The sequence below is a fragment of the Aplidium turbinatum genome, chromosome 17, assembly GCF_918807975.1.
Source record: "Aplidium turbinatum chromosome 17, kaAplTurb1.1, whole genome shotgun sequence".
Lineage (NCBI taxonomy): Eukaryota > Metazoa > Chordata > Ascidiacea > Aplousobranchia > Polyclinidae > Aplidium > Aplidium turbinatum.
In genome coordinates, this window is record NC_137488.1 from 480,124 (window position 1) to 505,539 (window position 25,416).

General features: G+C 39.7%; 1 protein-coding gene and 1 pseudogene across 1 annotated transcript in view; both read right to left on the reverse strand.

The window, feature by feature from the left end:
• The window catches only part of LOC145786816 (uncharacterized), a 296,407-nt gene that overhangs the window by 210,469 nt on the left and 60,522 nt on the right, over positions 1-25,416 (reverse strand). Inside the window, exons 15-18 of the mRNA XM_082598556.1 lie at positions 20,073-20,156; positions 17,979-18,110; positions 9,749-9,785; positions 9,142-9,274 (exon numbers count right to left, since the gene is read on the reverse strand). Of these exons, the coding sequence (XP_082454682.1) occupies positions 9,142-9,274; positions 9,749-9,785; positions 17,979-18,110; positions 20,073-20,156 (386 nt within the window). The remainder of the gene's footprint in view (positions 1-9,141; positions 9,275-9,748; positions 9,786-17,978; positions 18,111-20,072; positions 20,157-25,416) is intronic.
• LOC145786393 (uncharacterized) lies at positions 6,538-7,026 on the reverse strand (annotated as a pseudogene).

Here is a 25,416-nt window from a genome sequence, read left to right on the forward strand (position 1 = left end):
GGCATTGTCGGGCATTGTCAGGCATTGTCGGCTTTTTGGGGGGTTGTGGAGCATTTTCAGGGGTTGTCGAACATTTTCAGGGGTTTCAGGTATTGTAGAGTAGGCTAACTACTTTCAGGCATTGTTGGGAATTTCTAGGCATTCTGTAGGATTTCCAGGCATTGTCGATCATTATCAGTGGTTGACAGGCTTGTGAGGCATTGTCGATCATTTTCGGGCATTATCGAACATATTCAGGGATTGTCGAGGATTTTCAGGGGTTGTCAGGCATTGTAGAGTAGCTACTTTCAGGCATTGTTGGGAATTTCTAGGCATTGTGTCTAGGATTTCCAGGCATTGTCGATCAATATCAGTGGTTGACAGGTTTGGTAGTCATTATGGAACATTTTCAGGCATTGTCGAACATTTTCAGGGATTGTCGAGCATTTTCAGGGGTTGTCAGGCATTGTAGAGTAGCTACTTTCAGAAATTTGTTGGGAATTTCCAGGCATTGTCTAGGATTTCCAGGCATTGTTGATCAATAGGCTATCAGTGTTTGACAGGTTTGGTAGTCATTATGGAACATTTTCAGGGATTGTCGAGCATTTTCAGGGGTTGTCAGGCATTGTAGAGTAGCTACTTTCAGGCATTGTTGGGAATTTCCAGGCATTGTCTAAGATTTCCAGGCATTGTTGATCATTATTAGTGGTTGACGGGTTTGTCAGGCATTGTCGAACATTTTCAGGGGTTGTCTAGCATTTTCAGGGGTAGTCAGGCATTCTAGATTAAGCTACTTTCAGGCATTGTTGGGCATTTCCTAGCATTGTCTAGGATTTCCAGGCATTGTCGATCATTATCAGTGTTTGACACGTTTGTCAGGCATTGTCGAACATTTTCATGCATTTTTATTCCCAGCTCTGCATGCGCAGCAGAATGATCCCTTTCTATTTTGCGTAGGTTGTAAACGTATTTACGGTATACACAAACACAGCAGCGTTTAAATGACCTGGCTATCATAAGTATCGACAATGCTTGACAAACCTGTCAAAACCTGGTAATGATCGACAACCCAAGAAAGCGTTCGACAATGCCTAACAAACCTATCTACCACTGAATATGTTCGACAATGCCTGGAAATCCTAGACAATGCCTGAAGATGTCCGACAATCAGTGGCGTAGCTAGGGGGGGAGGAGGGGCGGACCGCCCCGGGCGGCACTTTCAGACTACGATTTTTGATTTTGATTATAATCTGATAAAAAACGCATTCCATTTTCACACAGGGCCGGATTTAGCTGATGGGGAGCCGGGGCACTTTTAGATCAGGGGCCTCCGTGCAAAAATATTTGCCTACGGCGCGAAACACCCCTTCGACGTCTACAGTAGCATCAATCTAGCACTGCACAGCATTTTGCAGAAACCACAAAAGCTAAAATAAAAAAAATTACATTTTTTTCACGTAGGGGGCCCTTTAAAAGTCGGGGGGTCCGGGGTACCTGCACCCTCTGCCCCCCTAAATCCGGGCCTGTTTTCACATGCTTTTTCTTGAAGGAGCGGCAAAATCTGAATCCACCCCCGGGCGGCACATTCCCTAGCTACGCCACTGCCGACAATGCCTGCCAGAAAGAATCTAAAGTACTTTCCAATGCCTGAGAACCCCTGACACCTAAAAATGTTTGACAATGCCTGAAAATTTCCGACAATGCCTAACAACAAGCCTGTCAACCACTGATAATGATCGACAATGCCTAGAAATCCTAGACAATGCCTTGAAATTACCGACAATGCCTGAAAGTAGCTGCTTTACAATGCCTGACAACCCCTGAAAATGCTCGACAACCCCTGAAAATGTTCGACAATCCCTGAAAATGTTCGACAATGCCTGAAAATGTTCCATAACGACTACCAAACCTGTCAACCACTGATATTGATCGACAATGCCTGGAAATTCCCAACAATGCCTGAAAGCAGGTACTCTACAATGCCTGACAACTCCTGAAAATCCTCGACAACCCCTGAAAATGTTTGGCAATGCCTGAAAATGTTCTATAATGCCTAACAAACCCGTCAACCACTGATAATGATCGACAATGCCTGGAAATCCTAGACAATGCCTGAAAGTAGCTGCTCCACAATGCCTGACAACCCCTGAAAAATGCTTGAAAGTTTCCGACAACGCATGACAACATGCCTGTCAACCATTGATAAGTAGGTAAAGACCTTTTTCGGAGCTGTTCCAGGACAAGCTAAAGTTTTATTCAATTAATCTACTGAGTGTTACCAAAATGAAAGTTACTGCTGGCTACCGAAAGCTGTGCTATAGCATTTGGTAGCCTAGTTATGGCGTGTACCAAACATTAAAATTGTCTTGGTTTGGCGGTTGGATCCGTGATGCTAATGAAGCTGTCTCAGCAGGGGGGAGGATGCCCCCTGCCCTCAAATTTTCTCTGGATGGGGGGCAATGGTGCCCTTTTAAGGTCATGTAAGCTATTGCAAATTTTGCAATATAGGCTAACAACTTCTGCTATTCGCTTTTAGCCAAATTATAGGGCCTACAGTGGGCCCACACAAATTATGCCGTGGACACATTTTATACTTTGCAGCAGATTGTGATGCTATGAATGTGAAATTTACCTTTCGTTTCTTGTTCAAGCTATTGCAATTATTCATCTGTCTCACATTTCGACTTTCATGGCTTATAGCGGGAAAACGAACGAGTTGCCCAGCATTACCGTATATCTCACCCTGAAATCGTTCCGGCGCCCCTCTATCTCAGGTTTGTAAACTGCCTACAACAAGCTTTAATGAGTGACTGGAAATAAGCTTAAATGATAGTTCCAACGATCATGAAACAGAAGTTGCATAACCGACGTGACGAAAGATTATTGTCTTGATTTTTCATAGTAGGCTATTCTGTGAAAACTTGAAATATACGCCAAACAAAATATTCCAAAGGAGCTCAAAAGCCACCACTCGCCAAGCCCAGACCGCACAATAATAGCCTACCATAGATACGCTAGCCAAGCTGGCAACCTTGATTGTTGATTTTGTCCATAAAGTCAGTCGAGCGTGACGATAATTCCACGATTGCTGAGTTGCATATCTATATGTAAGATATCTATGCCTAAACTAAGAAATGACAAGGTTATTCGGTGCTGCCAGTCCTTTCTGCATTATACAGTGCATGTGTTGCATTTTTTTTCGTGCTGGAAAGACACATAAAAAACATCTCTCTTTTTCAAGAAGGGAACAATAATAATTAAAATCTAAAAAAGGTTTATCAGTTATGAAGGTGTTTAAAACTTTATTGAAAAAATGAGACTGTTATCAATTTCAATAAAAAATATTATTAATTTCTTGATGTCTTTTCTAAACAAATGATCATCAGAACACACCAAACGGGCACACGATAACGTACACAAGATTAAACCAGATTTTCACTTGCTAGAGCACAGGGCATTATAATTTAAAAGCAAGTCAGTATTGGTAGGTTTTCGCCAAATTCAAGTATCAAAAGAATTGTGTTTAATTCATATTTCAACATCTAAAAAAGCAATAGTATCATTAGATTTTTCAATGGTTTTATGCTGCGAGTTTAGGAAGTTGTAAAATGTTGAACAAGACTCATCTTCATCAAAAATGGCAAAAATATTATCGACATAACGTAAATACAGTTTGGGATAAAAATCACAATAAAATTGAAATATTTTTGTTTCAATGCGTGCCGAAATGAAATTGACTTCGCAGATACAGATCGACTTCGTGCCAATCCCTAAGCCTCACAAGCCACCAGAGGACTCAAGGAGTTATCGTCCGATATCCCTCCTCTGTGTTCCTTTCAAGATCCTCGAAAGACTGATCTACGCACGCGTCAACCTAATCATCGACCCGCTCCTTTCAAAAGAGCAAGCTGGGTTTCGGCGCGGAAAATCCACCGTAGATCAAGTCACACTCTTAACCCAAGACATCGAGGATTGCTTTGAGGCAAAAAAGGCCGGTGTAACGGTCCAGGAGTTACTGCGGTCTGAAAGTTACCGTAACTTCTGGACCGCGTATACGCGGTCTGAAAGTTACTGCCAGTCCAGAAGTTACTAAAACAGGGTTTTCAAATTTGACGCTTGCAGCAGATTTGTGTAAATGATTTCAACATTGGAAACATGTTGAACTTGAAGACTTATCCACCATTGCATCTTAACAACCTGGTTTACAGCAGAAACGTAATTGGGAATGAAGCGAACATAAGATGAAAGTTAAAAGATGAGTTTTGTACCAGAAATTGTTGCTGTATTGGAATGAAATTTGAATTTGTAACCTAACAATTTACGTAGGCTATCATTGGGGAAGTGATTGACTAGAATACTAGATGACCACTTAGCCTATAGTATTTTGCTGTCATCCTGATTATGCTATAATGCAACCTACGATTCACAATGTAGTGTTATGACTGTTTTATTGACTCGTTGTAGGCTATACGGCTCTGTTGAAACAAATAATTTAATTGATCATCGCTCCAAACATTTCAAAATTTAAATCGTGTCTATACGTGAATCGGTGGCATTTAATAAGCTACAGGCCTTAATATATCGTGCAAAGTTTGCATTTGAAGGCTGACTTGTTAGCTGCTGGTCTTGAGTTGTAGTTGACGAACATAGTCTTTGACTATATTTTATGTAGGCTAGGCCTATTTCATGAAAGTTAAAACCAAATTTTTCCTGTGAATGAAGCACTGAGCCTATTTTGGTCTGGTTTTTCATAACTACCGTTTTGAAGAAATATAAAGTAACTTAGGCTACATGTAGGCCAACCGGTAGTCAAAACGCCATCAACCTTCAGTGAGTAGGCTATCACAGTCTCACACGCGGGGAAGGCTTTAACTTTTGCGAAAGTGTTGAACACTTTGAGATTCCAATGATTTCCGTTGGACTCCCATTGAAAACACGTGGCACGAAACTTAAAGTCAAGAATTATGGTTTCGTGGTGAGAATGTTTATCCTTGGGATTCATCTTTCGCATACTTGCAGAGGGTTTAATCTACTGACCAAGTCAAGTTTCAGTCCATTTACAAGTTTTCCCAAACGAATTTCGAAAATGCACACCCACTTACAATAGCAGTAACTTTTGGACTGCTTCTGCGGCGTTGCAGTCTGGAAGTTCCTGTCAGTCCAAAAGTTACCAGAGGTGCCCGGCGTTTTCGCAATCGATAGAAAAACGAAAATCGTTTTAACTAAGTGTAATGAATTCATTGCTCTCAAACTAATGCAAGCTTTTCAGTTAACATTACAAAATACTTATAATTATTAATCTGACCTTTTGAGCGGTTAAAAATTTAAATATTTTTCAAAACAAAATTAATAAAATTTAAATGAAATATTTGGCAACCCTTGTAACTTTTGGCCTGCAGTAACTCTTGGACTGCTACACCGGCGCTGTCTTTCTAGATCTTACAGCTGCCTATGACACCGTATGGCATCGCGTCCTTACTTGCAAGCTGCTTCGCCTGCTTCCTGACCGACATATGGTTCATATGATTATGGAACTTGTCAGGAATCGAAGCTTCACCCTCACCACCGGTAGCTCACGGCGAAGCAGACTGAGACGCCTGAAAAACGGCGTCCCACAGGGATCGGTCCTAGCTCCACTTCTTTTCAACATCTACACCCACGACCTGCCAAATACGGTCTCCGCAAAATATGCTTATGCGGACGACCTGGAAATTCCCCACTCCACAAAGTCGTGGGAAAATCTAGAAGACACCTTGAGCCAGGACATGAAAACTCTCTCAGCCTATCTCCAGAACTGGCGACTGAAACTCAGCGAAACCAAAACTGTGGCAGCAGCTTTCTATCTCTATAATCGGGAAGCTGATCGTGAGCTACACGTCCAGAACAGCGGAAAATCTCTGTCCTTCTGCCCCGAACCAAGATATCTTGGGGTAACACTGGACAGATCGCTCACATACCGCCACCATTTGGTGTCACTGTGCAAGAAACTCACATCCCGCGCTGCGCTACTCAAGCGCCTGGCAGGCTCTAGCTGGGGGGCGAGGGCTGACACTTTGCGTATAGCAGCCTTAGCCATTGTCTACTCTTCAGCAGAGTACTGTGCACCTGATTGGTGCCGCAGTGCTCACTGCCATAACATCGACACTGCCATAAACAGCGCCCTGCGCATAGTGACCAGATGCCTGCGTCCCACACCATTGGACAATCTCTCCAATCTCGCTGGCATCCAACCCGCTGAGCTTCGTCGCGAAGAAGCCACTCTGTCCCTCGGTCGACGGGCACTGATTCACTGTAATCTCATTGCGGTAATTTCATCGTGGTAATTTCATCGCAGTAATTTCATCGCATACATTGTCATCGCATTGTAATTACATCGCAAGACACCACATCGTCAGTAATTTAATCGTCTTCGTCAACGTCCACCCATTTTTTTTTAAAGTGAAAAGGCGGATGATAAAGTAAATGAAACCCATTAAAATTCAAAGTTCAAAGTTGTTGTAATAAGCAAATTAAAATAAAGTAACCATGTTGAAAATATCTGAGACAGTTGCTTTTTAATCAAAACGACAAGTTATGTGCAATTCCTCTTAAGAAATCCAGAATTTCGCGATTTTCAAAATCGTTGACTATTCTTTGACTTCTCAATGCAGTATCCTTATATTTCTTTTTCCTAAGGGGAATTTCTGCACCTGCTGTATATTGTTCCATTATTGCTTCATTTCTTGCTTGTTCGTCCTTTAAGATTTGTAAAAATTTCCAGATGGTAAGATGAGATGTCCCATTTAATTAGTTGAATGAGCGATGCCACCCTTCACAGGCATTGTTTGTCTTAGAACCACATAGTTTGGCTGCATTAAAACAATTCCATAGAACATGATCAAAGCGAGGGAGGCGACGTACTAAGCGACGATTTGGCCGTCCAATCCACGCATCCTCAACATAATCTAAGACAGGCTGGGCTACTTCGGGAAAATCATTGCTGTCCGTTAGAAATTCAAAAGAGGTAACCACATCTGAGACAGGAACAAATGCAATGGCTGCAATCATACGCATTTTCAATGCGAAATCAGCACCACTTTCATACACTTGTTGAAGACCATTTGACTGAAGGGATCGAAATATACATTGTGAGAAATGAAAAACAACCTTGTTGATCTGAGTTCGGAAATAATGCTCTAAAAGCATTAATTGCTGCACGTTCAAAATCAGTCATAATTGTTCTTGGTGCTAAGGTAGGCTCTAAAACTTTTAATTCTGACAAAAGTTTATTGTAACTTTCTTCGGTTTTGTTGGCCATTAAAACGTAAACAAGCGGCAAAACGTCACCATTTATGATGCCATGATTGTATTGTGTGTAATTGACTAAATAAAGGGGGTACTGTTTTGAAAGTCCCATCTGCGTACCAGTTATGTGCACTGGATAAGACCTGCAAATTTCTCCGAGTAGAAAATAAAATAATCCTGTCTGATCCATCATCACTGTCGAACAGAAAAAACGGTTGATTTGAATGGCTTATCCTATATGTAGGGGGAATGCTTAACTGGAGTAAGCATACTGGAGTTGCGGGAACTTGGGCAGCTACATTTCTAGCATTTCGTATATTCCTTTTTAAGCACTGAGGTGTTGGTAGCTTGCCTGCAACTGCTTGAGATACTCCGAAGTACGCATTTGTTGCAATGCAATGTGTTCTTTCTTGAGTTCTGTATGAACTCTTGCATGGCACTTTCTTGCATAAAACTGGTCACATTTCCAAAAAGTTTTTACTCCACTTGTTCGCTCTTTCACAAATAGATGACTATGATCAATAAGCTTTTTCTTATGCTTACGACGTACTGCAGAGGCATCTTGAAGGATCTACTAGTCTACTTAGCAAAATTCCAAACACAATCTATCTTCCAACCTTCACGCAATTCTGACTTCAACAACTGACACAAAATGTGGCCTGTGAGATAGCAATCAAAGTTCGTTAGGGCAAGAACGCAGCTTGTAGGTGGTAGCCGCAGAACGCAGCTGGACAAGAACGCAGCTGGTGAGATAATGCAAGAACGCAGCTGGTAGCCTACGCAGCTCTCATACTGCGATGTAATTACCTGACGATGTGATATACTGCGATGTAATTACCATGCGATAAAATTACCACGATGATATTACCACGATGAAATTACTGCGATGAAATTACCGGACACTCGGGCAGCAACTTTTCCAAAAGGTACCATTAAAAAATCCCCTTTGAACTTTATTTGGTAATTACAGAAAAAAAAGAGCAATAGCAGTGGTGGGAATCAAACCCACGGCAATGATGTGACTACCATCGCCCTAACCCTCTGTGCCAAGTCAGCCGATGGCATACCGATGAATTAGTTTAGCTAGAATTTGCCTTTTTCTTTTGCGCTCAAAGGAGACTTTTTAATGGTACCTTTTGGATAGTTGCACCCGGGCACTGGAGCCTAACCACCTTCTCCACCACAAGATCTTTGCTCTCCCAAACGAGCACCCCCGTCACCTGAAATCAAGACACCCATTCATGCCAACCGCTCAACTTCTTATCAACGAAGCTGATGTACAGGACATCTCTGCGGCTGCAAGGGCGGACCATAAATGGAGTTCTGAATGGAAGTCAAACGCCACCAAATTCTATTCGTTCATCCCCGACGCCGACACACGCCCCATCGGTCTAACACTACCAAGACAGGCATGGGTGCGCCTCAACCGTCTCCGTACGGGCGTCAGGCTTTTCCGATCAACCATGCACCAATGGGAAATGGCCTCTTCCTCCTGTGAATGTGGTGCCGAGGAACAGACCGCAGACCACATCATCAATGACTGCTCCATCTTCAAGCCACCTAACGGAGTGGAAGGTCTGCGTGTCATGGATGATGAAACCAAACACTGGCTACTCTCTAGCAGCCTTCCAGTGTAGTCTGGGAACATCGTGAATCTGGAGTGGTAAAAGAATAGACCCTCGGCCCCAGAGGCTCACACGGCGACGACTTCAGCCGTTAGTTCTGAAGGCTTGTGCACGATGTCTATGTTATCTAGTTTCGTAGGCCGCGGATTGGTTGAAACCTATGTTTTAAAAAATTGTACACAAATCACATTGTAGCAACTTGTATCTAGGAATAACTTCGATTCATTAATTATCTTCTACTCATCCAAGCTACCTTGAGGGCTGCTAGGACTTCAATTGACAAAGCACGTATATCTTCAGGCTCAGCATCTTCAAATTTTAATTTTCCTCGTAACAATAAGATGGGTTTGGAGCCCAAGCCGTCACTCTTCACCTTGTTATTGATGCTACCAACAAACACACAAGAGGACTAGTTCAAGTTACACTAAACAATGTATAACAGTGAAAATTAGCATCTAGGAAAAACTATTATCCAAAACAATATTTAGAAACTCTTACATCAAAATGCTGATTATTGTACTTATGAGTACTAACTGGGGACAACTAATTGCATATTATGCGGACAATTATAAAATAGAATTTTTTTGCTCAAAAAAGAAACAGAAGTGCCATTGTCTTGAAGTCTTGACATGCTAGCAAACTTTTGACTTCAGATTTGAGATCAGGGCATCAGAATTCCTTAAACATGTTAAAAAATTATTGTTGACCAGTGTAGGATAATTTAGACTTCAAATTTCCACTGGCCCTGTTTTAACTGAAGTTTGATTAACACATCTTTGAGTCAATAAAATATAAGGTTTAAAATATAAATGTCACTGATTTTGCAAATTACAGATCAACTTTAAACAAATCGTACTTACAACGAAATAACGGCATTGTCTTGTAAGCTGTCTTTGTCTGCATATATCGTACAGTTAGAAAACTTAATTAAGCTTGCACCTGACTAAAGTATGTCTATAGTAGTTCCCAATTGCCAGCTGCCGGTCAGTTGGAGCTAATAGTGCTACGAGGAAGGAAGCGTCAGGTGCAGTTATAAGGGAAACTTAATGTCAAACTCTGGGGAAACCCTTAGGGAGACCAGGATAGCGTAGATCTTTGAAAACACAGCAGACCTTTAGATTTTCTACAGCAAATGTTGGCTCAATGTCAGGAAGAAGTGCTGAATTTATGGATATGCTGTGCAGACGTAGAGTGGATGTAGCGGTATAGTAAGGTATGATGCAAATCACATCACAAAAATACAAAAAGCGGATAAAAGAATATACAAGTTGTTTTGGAGTAGAAAATCGTGGTAGGATTGGAATGATGGTAAAAATAGATTTGCTAAACAGTGTGATTGAGGTGCGACGTGTGAATGACAGAATCATAGCAGCTGAAGTAGCAATTGAAAATGAAGTTCAAACACTTTTATATTCCAAATTGAACAGTCATACATCATACACTCATTCATTAGAAATTCAACACTTTAACATCTGCTTGTCGCTACAGCAGATGAGGTTTATTAACCAATGAAAAGCAAGATTTAGCCTAAATCAGCTGATTGCAGTCATGTGACTGATGCACGTGATATTGTAGCCTAAGCGTTCTTCTGATAGAAAGTAAATTAAATGAACGTTTTCCCATCGTCAGCATGGCCTAGGGGTTTGAGGGTTAGAGAAGTATTTTTTTTTAATGACATGGGTTCGATTCCCTTACCTGTCATTACTCTTTTTTTTCTAGAATTACCAAACAAAGTTCAAAGCAATAATCAACTCTCTGACTGTATGCTAAAATGGTCACAATGGCTGCAGTCAGCTGGTTCTAGGGATGGGCAAAATAGAATAATTAGCTATTCTAGAATTATTCTAGAATAATTTTTCTAATTTCGAATTTCGAATACCTATTCTAGAATAATTTTGTTTAATTTCAGAAAATGTCAAAAAGCTTTGTTTTTATTCTGGTTTTATTGAGGACACATAATGGAAAAGCGGCAACAAAACGAAAAACAACAGTAACTGCCCAGGAGAGCAAGTCTTTGTTAATTGTTGCAGTGAAGAATGTTTAAAGCTTCTAAATGCTCTCCAGCTATCTGAGACGTAATCGCAGTTTTGATGCTGTTATTCCCGCACTCGCGAAGGATCTTTCTGAGGATGCAGGAGTGGCTAAATACTTCCTCTCAAGATCAAACAACAGCGGGAACTTTTCTTAATTTTTGTTCCACCATTCAATTGCATCTCTGTTTTTCACTTTTGCCTAAAGATACGATCGGATTTCTTCGGCAGCTGAAAGCTGTTCGTTGTCGTCATTACTTGATGCTGAAGTATTTGTCACTTCACCGGAGCTCCATAGATCAATCTATATTGGATTGCTGCATTGTTGTGGAACTTCCGACGCTAGGTGTAGCGGTAGCCTCACCCAGAGTTGAATTGCGTTTCATGTTTAGTACGATGAAAATCCACAGCACAACGGTCTTCCGACGTCCACAAACCGCACTGGTAATGGGAGCTGGCTAGCCGTTTTCGCTAGAGCGAATAGCTATCGCTGAGCCGAAAGTAAGTGATCGGCGAAAAATCGATAAAAAATGTTGGTAGTTGGAAAAGGGGATAGTTTCATTTCGGTTTGGAAAATTCGATTCGAAATGTGATTTCAATTCGAATAATTAGATATTCGGATTGCAACTATTCGAAATTCTATATTGCCCATCCCTAGCTGGTTCATAGGGAAAATTGTCTTGATGTTTTGATTGACCTCAAAAAAAGTGCAACAAAAGGTTTTTTAACTGGTTTGGGCAGTACTAGATGTCTATTATCACAATTAAAAATCTTAAGGAATGCAACTTCCAGATAGTGATTATTTTCAAAATGGCTGCCAAGATGGCCTACAAACCCACTTGAAATATATGAAATTACCATAACTCGGTTATAAATTTCTCATCTTAACTTAGTTTTTCTTTGCTTTCAAGTCTGACGATGACTGAATCTAGTAGCCCAGAGCCTTGCCCCATCTGCAAAGAAGACGTAGATAATGGCAGTGAAGTATCTACAATAGGTCAGAAAGGTGCTAATGGGATCAATGCAGCAAGTACTGAAAGAGGTGATCGCATCGTGGTTGAGGCTGGAGTTAAGGTGCACACAGATTGCCGTAAACGCTACACAAACCCACAGCAAATTGAAAGAAAACTGAGTGCCAACCCTCCCATCAGTCCAGCTAAGAAGCGTACTAGAGATGCTAAAGGTCTGTTTAATAACAAAACTGATTGCTTTTTCTGTGGAGTTACTATCCAGCCCGAAAGTTCAGACCACAGCAATGTGAAGACCGACACATTTGCAGACAGCATATTAAAATGTTGTGATAATCGTTCCGATGATTGGGCTATTACTGTTAAAGGTCGAATTGAATATTTCTGCGGAGATCTTCATGCAGCAGATTGTATATATACCACCATTCCTGTACTATAAAATTCTAGACAGATCGTGATGTGCCCCAACAGTATCGTAGCTGCCCTCCAAGGAAACAAAGAAAATCTGGACGACCAACAAATCAAGATCAGGATCAAGCTTTCTTAGAAATGTGTTTCTACCTGGAAGCTAATGATGAGAAACACCTTTCTAAAAATTTCTTCTATCTCTGACCTGGGTAACAAGATGAAAGAGTTCCTTACAGACAGAGTCAATCCCTACGGAAATCAGTATCTCAAACAGAAATTGATGGACTAATATGGAGACTCAACATATATTTCTGGAGGTGAAAGTGTCCATAATATTGTGACAAGAGAGAAAAGACATCGCAGATCCTTAGATCAATATAGATCATACTTCAAAAGCCATGGTAAAGAGGAAGATGAAGAGGAACAGAAGAGAGCAATCATCAAGACAGCAGCAAGGCTAATTAGAAGTGACATCAAGACAGATGTCCCATCTACTTCTGAGGAGTATCCATCTATTGAGACGTTAAAGGGGACCTGAAATGAAAAATTAAAATTTTTTTGGTGATTCTTTAGTGTTTAAGTATTAAATTTTTCAAAAAAATTTTTTGATATGCCTTTTTGTTTGGGAGATATAACCAAATGAAAATCGGCCACCTGATGGCGCTATGTGTCTTGTGACGTCATCGGCTGGCAACCAAGTAAACAGCTTCATGCATTTGCCTTAGAAACGTCGCATGGGTCATTGTATATTGAGCATAAACAAGATGTCTGAAACAAGACAAGGATTTCTCTTTGAACCAAAAAGATGGCGACTTGACAGCAAAGAACATCATTCTGATTCGTGCTCTGACAACACCAGTTCAGACAGCAGTCGGATGGAAAATTTGCATTGAAAAAAATGCAGGAAAATAATTTGCTTGAACCAAGTGGTTTATATCAACTTAAAGTAGCCTATGTATTCAGAGTTGCCTAATATGCCTTTGCATACCCTGCCACTGTTTTACTGTCCTACTGACCTGTTTCAAAGTCTTGTTGTTTTCTCGCTTTGCTATTCGATCCAAACGCCCGATCGTACTCACAGACCTGTACCTAGGTCGATCGAGTTTTGTGGGTAGCCTACTGTACTGTATTGACAGTGGCTTTCACATATCTTGAAAAATCAAAGACAGAAGAAACAGCTTCAGGGATGAGCAGGTGTTTGGACTTGGTGCCTTGTAGCTCTGCCTGTAGATCGCGTTGGTAATCGCTGGCCAGAGAATGATTGGTGCACACACGGCAGTGCTTGTTTACAGGTGGGTTTTTGAGTTTCATCGCTGAGATCCATTTCTTCAGCTTGTCGTCATTATTCAGAGGTAAACGATGAAAGATTTGACGATTTCCCGGTTAGTACAACCGGGAGCCATACAAGTAGCCACCATTTTAAGGGTGTAAAAACTCCCTTAGCACAAAATTGTTCGCTGTTTCGGTAGCCTACGCGATTTGTTCCTTGTGTTTGTACGCAAAACAATAGACCTTGGATGCCGCTTTGCCAGCCAATGACGTCATCAAAAATTTTGACCAATCAGAATCATTCAATTCAAAAAAGGTTTTTTTAGGTTTTTTAATTAATGGTAACACAAAAAATAAAAAAATTGTTGAAAAACGTTTTATTTCAGAAAGATCTACAAATACAAAAGCTATGTATTTTCGTTGCAGTGCACCTTTAAAGCTTGAACCTGCTCTAAACTACATTCGTGGGTCACTTCACACATTACTAGATTTACTATTAGTAGGTCAAAATAAGCCGAGCAAAGTCGCAAGTATTGGACAAGCAATAATTCAGGCAGCACGACCACGCGCGGTTCTTGCACCCCTGCAGGTCGGTCTTGGTGTACAAGCACATCACCTTCATCGTTCTAAGTTGATTGTAGAAACGCTCTCTGCAATGAGTTTCTGTTCCTCGTATAAGGAAGTTTTGCGCTTTGAGAAGAATGCTGCATGTTGTGTGGCTCCAGATATGTTAGGGCTGAGTGCTGATACTGAAGATACAAGTGCATTTTGCAGGCGACAATGCTGATCACGACATTATTACTATAGATGGCAAAGGAACTTTCAACGGAATGGGAATGATAGCTGCTCTTACTCCGGCACGGAACATTAAACGTATCATTACCAGGCGAAAGCTTTCAGAACTCAACGTCACAGAGAACACCGAAGTTGACATAAAACAGTATCGCGTTGTCAAGCATGAATGCCGTAGTATTAAGTTCAAACAACCACCAACATACTTAGCTGTTGACATGAAAGTTGACATCTTCTGGGAGCTGGCTTTGAGCTACAAGCAATCAACTCCAAACTGGCAGGACATGATGCACATGTTGCAGTTGTTGCACATGTCCTGCCAAACTGGCAAGACATGATGCACCTGATAGAGGAAAGGAACATCCGGGAAAATCATCCGTAGAATACTTGCCAATGATACATTTGTATTCAGGAGATAAGACATGCATAGCCTATTATCAACGTTAAATTTCATCTACGACTTGGCAAACTAGCACAATATCTCACCTTTGACCAGCCATTGTACTGGACAGCTGCTGATATTATCCTCGATGAACCACAGAACAGTACCTTGAAAGGTGTCATTCTTTTACTAGCATGTTTCCACACATTCATGCACACATGAAAGGTACTTACGGGCTCACAAACATCCTAGAGAGTGTCTACGGAGAAAATACTGTGGTACACATGATGACAGGAAAAGCCGTCCAACGAGCATTTCGAGGACACCTGCTTACAGATAAATGTCTCAACCACTTTATATTGTCTGAAACACTAGAGGTAAATCCTGAATTTGCATCACTCGTAGAAGAGTCATTGTAGAAGACTATGGAGGATGTTGCTTTGTCACACACTGACAACAGCTCAGCAAGAAGTCAATAAAGTCAAGATGGAGCTTCAATCCAGGTCCAAAACGAGTTAGTTGTGGCTTCAGGTCCCTCATCGAGGTCCATCCTCATGGCCAATCTCACAGGTTCATGGAGAATGTATTTGCAGGCTGTCACTGACTATCTTCCAATATTTGCAGCCGCTGGGCATTTCAACTACCTGAAGTCTGCATATTATTATTTACAAGAGATGTCAGAGCTGGAAAACAGGCACCCAGATGTATACTTGAAATTTGTAAATGGGCGACATGTAGTAAGAAGGAGCAACAAACTCTGGGCTGGATTAAGCTCAGATCTTGTAATCGAACAGACACTAATGAGGTCAACCAATAATCAAAGAATGTGCAAATTGCTTCATTCTCCCAAATCAGACAGACCACATCATTTAGGATTTTGGAAACAAAGCTATGACCGTTGTGTTTGGCAACGATGGCAGTAGTAACCTGGAAACACTGCACTACAATACATTAGTCAAGAAAATTACAACAGCCAAGTCCTTTGTTCACCCTGAACGTTTGCCACCTACATCATCCTCTATCAAATTCTAGTGCCTCAGAGTTTACTACCAGATTATGGTCTGGATGGGTAGGCTACTAACGATGGTATGGATGCACTAGACTGGGGATGGAAAGTAGACAATAATCAGATGGTTCCAATCATGACGGACATGAAAGCTGCCCCGGACAACCCACTGAAAATGATACACTGCAATTGCGAATCATGTCCACCTCACTGTAGTTGCCGGAGATTTGGGCTACCATGCCATGCTGGATGTGGACCATGCCAAACTGGTTTATGTATCAACCCATACAGCAATCACATAATTACAGACGATGACATCGAGAGTGACAGCGATGAGCTTTAGTAATACTTGATCCATGTGTTTTCTTTTCGCTGATTATGTCAAGAGTCAACATGACCACATCGTATGAACTCTTTATGCCTGCTCAGTTTACCCAAATATATCTAGAAATTCATCGGGTTTTTTAAAAACCAATACATTGCTATTGTTCATTTTTAATTATTTTGGCGGCCATTTTGGATTGCCATATTGAATTAATAGGTTATCAGATAATTCAACAATTCTGAGAATGGTCTGATAAACTTCACAGGGTATACAAACCTAGATATAGACACCAAAACTACATGTTTTGGTCATATGATGACCGAGTTATGGTCAATTTACTGTTACTTTAATGGTTTGGCGGCCATCTTGGAAGCCATCTTGAATATAACCACTTTCCGGAGGTTGGATTCCTTAAGATTTTGAATGTGTTAATACTGACACCCAATATAACTACGGTAATCAAATCAGTTAAAAAAATCTTTTGTTGCAATTTTTGGAGTAAGGGTACCAGCTGTCATAAATGCCCCTACCTAACCGGTCGAAACACCCCATCATCTGCTGCAGTGACCTACAATTTGTAATATGCATGCGGTTGTAGCACTGAAGAAATTAACTCCTTGTATGGTAGTTTATATAAAAACAGAGTGAAACTGTTCACCAGGCATTCGATAAATAAAGTGACTTGGGTTCTTCTGGTGATTATAGAGCTTTTGTTACCGGAGTTACGTCAGTCAGTACAACTGACTATCAAGAGGGCTGAAATACAGGTAAACACAACCTGTTCAGCAACAAATGGCACAACACAGAAACATACTGAGAAAATGAATAAAGTAGCAAGAATCCCTTGATCCTTTTTGAATCCCTGTTTACCTGTTTCAGCCCCCTTGATAGTCAGTCGTGCTGACTGACGAACGTCGGTAATAATAACTAGGCATTATCCTTAATATCAGGAGGTAACCTAGTAGCTTATAGTCACCAGAAGAACGCAAGTCACTTTATTTATACTGTATGTAAATGTCGAAAGCACAAGAAAAACGTGGATTACTTCAACGGCCATGTAAGGAAATGGTGAAGCACAGAGGGAGTTTATGGAACGTTTGTTATGGCATCAGGAATGACGATGATGAAAGAGTGTTGTTGGAGTTAGCTGATAGCTTTGGGTTGAAGATTATGAGCATATGGCTCAAGAAAGATGTGGAATAGTTGGTCACATACGAATCTGGTGGCCACAGGACAATGATTGATTATATACTGGTCAGAAAGGAGAGAGTGAAAAACATGAAAGCGGTTCCGAAGGAAGAGGTAATGATACAACATCGTCTCATCATAATTAATGTTCTATTTGAATATAATTGTCAATAGCGAAATAGATTTATGAAGACGATTAGTACAAGGAAGTTGGAAGAGACGAATATTCAAAAGAATTTTAATATAAGGTAAGAAATAGGCTCACTGAATATTTGGAAAGGAATGAAATCAATAGAAGAGTGGCAAACATCATGAAATAGATGTGTAGAGGATCTAAGGGTATTAGTAGAAGAGAAACGTGGTTGTAGAATAATAATGCGGTCACGAAAGTTCTGAAAGAAAGGAAAGCAAAGTACCGTAAATGGAGAAACGTGACGAAGCAAAAGCAGATTACGTGGAATACAGAAATAAAGCAATACGATTGATTTCAAGTGCAATACATGAAGAGGCAGGGGAAGAGACAGAAAAGGCTAAAATGAGCGTTCAGGAAGTAAAGTCCAAGTAGTTTCATCAAATGAACGTGTTGCCACAAGTGCTAGAAACGATAAGTATCCTGATGAACACCAAACTTCTCAGTATTCAGACGAATTGTTGATGGATCAATGTCAGAATTTACAAAGCGAAGATCTTCGATTGATCAATTCTTATTGCTGTTCACTTACTCATCACTCCTTCTAACACTGAAGCAGGAACACTGTCATCCAGTGTGTGTTTCACTGGCGACTTATTCCAATTCCCACCCCATTGTGAAGCCACCAATCGCCTTTCCAGTGCTACCGATGACACAGAATCTCCTGTAATATCGTGAATCTAGTTTCGATAGGGAAAGAACTAGCCTATATAAGTAATTAAGTATATAATCAAAACCATTTTTAACTATAAAAAAAAAAATAGTAGGAATGAAAAATAGATCTACAAGATGTGAAGCACCATCAAGAGTTTTGTTTTAACCAAGATTAAATAGGACGACTATCATCTATGCTTGACAAGTACTTTATTAATTATCAATTAAAGCCAAAAGCAACAAATTCACTGCATTTATTGGCTTGGACAAAACCATAACAGGGATCTTTTCTCATACCTGATTGTGAGACGGATGCAATGACGGTGTTCTACATTAACCTAAATCATTTCAAAACTGTGAAAATGTTTTTGCTCAAGCAGGGGTCCTAAAGCTTTAGCTTAGACAAAGTAACAGAAAGATTGGGTCGTAGTTTGGTAACCCCTGCTTTGACGGGACAATAACATTACCTGTTTGGACACTGTGAACAAATTGATTTAAAAGCAAACATGTATACTTTTGAAAGGGCTTGAAGTTAGTTCTCTGTCCGACGAAAACAAAAACTTTTATTACTTCTTGACAAAACAAAATGGAAAGATTTTTTTTCAAGTGAATGTTAGCAGGTAACTACTGTTTCATCAAATATGGGGTTTTAAAATCTTTTATTTTCAATCAATTCTTTTATTAAATTGAGTTCATCTTATTGTTTGAAAGCCTATGTGTCCAAAACATTTTAAGTTTCAAGCATATTGTAAAGGAAACGAAGAAGTAGATACGTTTTAATGCAAAAACAGCATATTTGTAATGTAGAATGATTCTGTGAGTATAATAGAATAGCCCATACCATATCTAGAGAATCTGTAGGGATTTTAACTATCTTAGTCCCCTTAGTGTAGGGTTTTGCCTAACTTACTGTCGTAATTTATTTATAAAAATAAAAATGAAAAGGATAATTTAATAGAATATTGAGAGACTCTAAGTCTCTAATTTAAAGGAAGAATTTAGGCTCTTTGTCTGTCTAGTCTAGGGGTATGACTTCCTACAAAAAAGCAAACGAATTAAATAGTATTAAACATTTTTTATTAATTCAAAGTTACAATTCGGGAAATTGAAAAATATCTCTAATCAATATAATTTATTGCGACCGGTGTCAGAAGAGCGACATTCCCCAGTCGTGAATTTAACCTTCTTGTTCTAAAGTTCAGTCCGTTCGCTTTGCAAGTCTATTTTCGAATTCCTGTCTTTTTCAATTCCCCGCTTACTTCATAATATACCGGTAGAGCCTTTTCATCAATAATGGCTATCGTAAGAATCAAGGGAAAAGCTATACCGGTTTCATAGTTATGTCGCATTAGAAATACAGAAGTGTTGAGCTAGATTCTGTGTGAGTGGCATTTGTTAACAGGAAGCTTGACTTATGTTCTGTGAGAACGTTAGGTTTTGAATTTGCAGCATTGAAATGCATTTTGCAATAATGATAATTCTCGGTCAAATGTTAAAATATAAAATTTGTTAGTTAAAACATGGTACATGTTACACACTTCCCTCCTTACGGCAAAATAACAGAAAAATCATATCACAATAAGCGGTTATATACAAGATACAAATTATGTACAGGTGTACAGATGTGTGTAGGGTTTGAATTTGCAGCTAGGTTTTGAATTTGCAGCATTGAAATGCATTTTGCAATACTGATAATTTTCGGTTAAATGTTAAAATATAAATTTGTTAGTTAAAAACATGTTTAGACGGAAATTTAATTTAGAAATTTAATTTGTTTAGACATGAAAAACATGTACAGACGGAAAATTTAATTTCATTACATGAATTGGTTTTAAAATTAACACAATGTTTACATTTTTTCGAATTCTGACAAATCTACTACTACGTTTTGGATAGGCAACAAATTAAAAAAAAAACAATTTTTCTACCAGTATCTTAGCCTACGGAATAAAACAAAATATTAAAAAACCACCTTCTCCGCCATAAGGACCTTTAAATTCGAGCGATCCTGGTAGCATAGGTCCATACTTGTGCAATCTGCCAAAATGTTCCAAACCTGCCCAGTGCATAAATGTTTTGCATATGTGCTTTTCTGAAGGAAAACAAACTAAAAAGTACATTAATATTAGTTGCCCGTGAAATCTGTTTTTCATTGAGTTTGTTGAGCATCTTATTTATGTTGATTGGTTATTAATGTTTATCCATGCACTGACAAAGCCTCTGAAAAGTATTTCTGGCAATTTTGCATATTTGTAGACTGTACTGTAGAGGCTTTGAACTATTCACACAGGCCTGATTACCGAGATTAGCAGAATGAAGTTTCCTATTGTTGAACTGTTGTTGTCCGTAAATTATTCTTTCCATTCTAAGCCCACACTCCGAGAACCCAACCGCTGTTCGATCTTGCCATTTTTTCGTTTTGCTTTGTAAACAATCTATTGCAGTCTGGGATACTAATAACGCCACCCATATATTGTAAAAACTATAAAGCAAAGTGATAAATTACTATACCTAATTATTTTTATTTAACTAAATAACCTTTGCATTGGGGTAGCCCTCATTTTAGTATTTTGAAGTTTTAACCTTGAAATGGTTGCATTACTTGAAAAAATGTGAAGTGGAAAGATATGAGCTTTCGAAATAAAGATAATAAGAGATAGCGCAACGTGCTGCAAGTATTAGTTCACAGTGTGTTTGAATTTTTGGTGAAAGAGTTGGAAAAACTCGTTTGTTTTCTATATCCAAGATTCCGCCTGGAGACTGAAAATTCTTATTCAACAAACGGAAAAGGCAATGAAGCCTCTGTTTGCGTGAGATTGCAATTGAGTTAGCCTTAAGAAGGTTAATGCTGTGCCACTGCATAGATTTTTAGAAACACAGGATGTCCAACTACCTGTCATAACAAGGATACGATTAAGTTTAAGCAATACTAGATGTTGTTCAAATTTCCCAGTATATGTGCTATTTTACGGTAGTGATCAGTCAAATCTTGTCCATTCAAAATTAATTTGGGACACTTTTTATAAACACAATGAAGCAAAGTTGTTTTCACAAAGTTAACCCAGATACAGAACTTACAATCAGAAAAAAAATTATAAAATTTATTACTTGACTCATTATATAGTCATTATGCTGCAAATCCCTTGAGTATATTTTGAGTTTTATCGAAGTTTCTGAGTTTGATTTTTTCTTGCGTTTGAGGCCGCCGCAGGTCACGTTATTGTATCCAGGCGCAGCAGCCAATGGATTGTGTGTTCATCGAGCGTTGTTAGCTCTGCATGTCTATCTTTGGGTCGGTATACAGGACATTAGTAGAGAATGTGATATGCAGTCTGAAAATGTAAGCCACATGCACATGATAGTGAGTCGGTCCCATTGGAACATGTTGCTATTGAGAAGGCCCACACCAGTTCGCAAGCGCTTTAGCTTCACCCATTCCTTCCAAGTTAATTCTGCTCCTGGTGGAGCATTGATATTCGGAAGGACCGTGAATTGAACTGGTCTTGCAACTTCTTTCCATTCAATATTCCAAATTTCGGAAATGTAAAAGTTGAAGTTACAGATAGCTGCAGCATGGCGGGATACAGGGAGTCGAGATTTCAAGTGCTGGCCTTTGGAGGTGCGATTTTAGGACCATCTGATTGAGGAGGTGGTCATCCCTTGACATTGTAAAACCAGTCAATGCACGTGATTTTCACTACGGAGGAGTGTAACTGGAGCAATGCCTGATAATACCGGCAGGAAGTCAGTTGGAGTTGGAAACAGGCAACCGGTGATTATTCTTATGGTGGTGTTAAGGGCAGGGTCAATTTTTCTAGTGTGTACGCTGCAGCACTTGTAACACACGCCCAAGTCATCAGAGGCAGAGTTTGGTAGTTGGCTGATCTTAGTGTCAACCAGATTTCTAAATATGCTCCACTCGACTTTAAGGAAGTTCCACCTCTTCACAGGTTTGGTTTGTGTCGCCCTTATTGGATTTGCTAAAATAATGAGGTGTTATAATTTGGGAAAAGGATCAAGGATGGATCTCTGGCACAGTTGATTCACGTTATTGAATGCCAGGTCTGCGTTGGTTGTGGTGTTCCATCAGGAAGATTGAAAACTCTCAACTTGTTTTGAGCCAAAAAATAACTGGATCTAAGAAACTAAAATTCAAGTTTCGAGGGCTGTACTGTGGCGCTTGACTTCGATCACTACAGCTGGCGCGAGAAACTAAATTAGTCTTGCACTTGCTTCCAGATGATCTCACATTTTTTGTAAATAACATGATTAATTTTTGACAACGTTGACAAAAGTTTGATGAAAACCAGCGAAGAGAAAGAAAGAAAAACCAGGCAACGTACAACACCGTCTTTCCGCGTTTCTTTAACGACAGTTTGTTTCATTTTGGTTTCCGTTTATCAAAGTGACGCCACTCTAAATTCTCTTCTTGCTTGAATAATGGAGTGGGCAACTTCACATCGTGCGTTTAACAAACCAGAAGAGAAACGAAAAAAACAGGCAGTGCGCACAGTACCATCTGGATTAGTACATAAGTAGCGGAATGTCCCCCTTCGGCGAATTTTTTACCGAAAAATTTTCGAGACTTTGTAGGGATTGTTTAGGTAAGCAGTTTTTGTGCTTACCTACCCATGTAAAATGTTAGGCAATTAACTTAACCTACAGTATAACATTGATCAACAAGAAATTCTATAAGTCAAACTAACAATCATTTCCAAGTAATTCTGGTGCCCAAGTAAGTAATTCAATGCTAATACGCAGCCAGTTAGCTAATACGCAACCAATGTTATGCTTGGTCAAAATTAGTATTGTTTTTGGAAGCTTAAACTGTATGAGGTAGCTTTCAAGTTGCTGTATGATTGTTATTAGCATAGCTGATAAGAGCGACTGCAACAAGTTGAGTGCTTGACCAAGCAGTTCAAGACGAGTGTCACGATTTTTTTCTATCTCTTACCAGGAAAGAGACTTGGAAAGGTTCAATGACGTAGTTTAATGGGATATTACCGAAAGGCAGTCAATTAAATGTCGAATATTTCTACAGGTAAATGACAATGAAAATTCTTGAAGGACTTTAACGAACGGCTTCTCAAATAACTCTAATTTCAAACACAATTTATATCAGCACCAATTCTCATCTACTTGTATTCAATTACTTCGACTCTCAATCAAGAAAAATCTCTACACCTATTACCAATCCACAACTCATAACACAACTCTCATAATCAACTCATAATAATAATTCATCAATTTACACCACTATTTATAGAAGATTGTTCGGTCTAGTAACTTCGAGAAGGTTACGTAATTAAATAATAGGAGATGTTCTACTGGTGCAAATTGAGCTCAACTATCACAAGATGTATACAGTGACAATTTGCTTTTATTCCGACGTTTCGTCAATCAGACACGACTGACTTCTTCAGGGTATACATCTTGTGATAGTTGAGCTCAATTTGCACCAGTAGAACATCTCCTATTATTTAATTTAATGCCTGGTGAACAGCCTCATTCAATTTTCAAGGTTACGTAATGTTACATCATAAGGACTCATTGTTCTCTCACGTTGCACCAAACGTAAACAAGCAAGTTTAAAGAAGCTTCTAGATCTGCACGTAGCAGTAGAATGATCTAGAAAACACGTTACATAATAAAGATTTCGCAATCACAGATCTACTAGTAAACAAGCTTATGACGTCATGACAAACGACATTTGGCAATCGTGGAAAACAAAAGAACATTCCAGGTTTGTTCTGAATGAATGTTCTGGAAATACATTACATAATAGAGATCTCGCAATCAAAGGTTACTAGAGGACAATAACCGATGATAACCTATAGCATAAGAATTTTACAATCAAAACAGCACGCTCGATCAAGATACAAAACAGCCCGTCGCGAGACCTCGCACATTGATTGTAACAACGAGGTTGAGTGAACATCGAAACAAATCTTTGCTTCATATGCGGAGAGTAGGTACAGATTTACTTTTGATTCTGTAAAGCTGTCCACCAGCCACAAGCTTACCTGAGCTAATGAAGTTAATTTGTTACGTTTTAAGGAAGCGATTGGAAGATTCGCCACTGATAGGTCGACCGTGGTAATGATTCATGCGTAACAAGTATAGATGGGCATTAAATTGGATCTTTGCATGCATGTCATAAACCATTACGGCTTTGTCACGTTTTCCTTTTGTTGGCTATGTCACTGCATTTTATTTCCACAATATCGTTTCTTCTGCATTCCGGCAAAAAAAATATATATACACAGTGTACAACTGCAAAAAGATGTACGTTTTAATGGGAAGGCTATAATTTGTTGTTGCAAACAAAACATTTACTTTATTTTGCGTTTGCTTCATTTCCTGCGGTAGAAATATATCGATTTGGATTCGATGTAGGCGTAACTAGACTACTCTAGCCGGCCTCTCATCATCTTCATCATAATCCATCGTCGGTTTGTTCCCCACTAGTGGGGGTGGCCGATTGTTTCCGCGCAGCAATTGTTTTAATCCCTTTTCTCCATTTCACCCTGTCCCTTGCATCTTCCTCCTTCAGTCCGACTTTTTTAAATTCATCCTTCACTTGTTGTTTCCAGGTTCTTCCTGGACGACCGCGTTTCCTTTTCCCATCCACCTTTAGATCTAGTGCCTTTCTAAGAAAACTTCCTTCCTCCCTCCTTATCACATGTCCATACCATCTTACTCCATTTGCCCTTGCCAGTTGGTCTATGGTCTCTCTCATCTCTAGCATATCCAACAATTCTTCAGTCCTTTTTTCCCTTCTCGTTTTCACCCCACACATTGCTCTCACCATTGACCTTTCCGTTCTTCTCAGGATTGCCAGTTCACTCTCTCTCAATACCCATGTCTCGCTACCATATAGCATTGCAGGCCGCACACAGCTCCGATATACTTTTCCTTTCATCCTTAGTGAAAATTTTCTGCCATGCAACATTTCCCCACATTCCCTGAACTTTGCCCAGCCCAATCTTGCCCTTGTTGTCACCGCTGCTTCACATCCACCACTTCCATTTATCCGATCACCCAGATAACAGAAGTCTGTCACTGTTTCGATGCCATGGCAGAACTCATCATCATGGCCTTCCACTTCCTTCCTTCCTTTACTGCATTTCCCACAAACAAAACACTTCGCCAATCTTGTTGCGGCTCTCTTGACATTAGCACATCTTGCATGTACCCACTTTCCACATTCCTTGCATTGCATTGAATTTCTCATCACTCTCTTGCCACATATTCCACAGGGATCTACTTTGTTCTCAACAACTGTTCCTTCTGCTCCACTCACCATCACTTTTGTT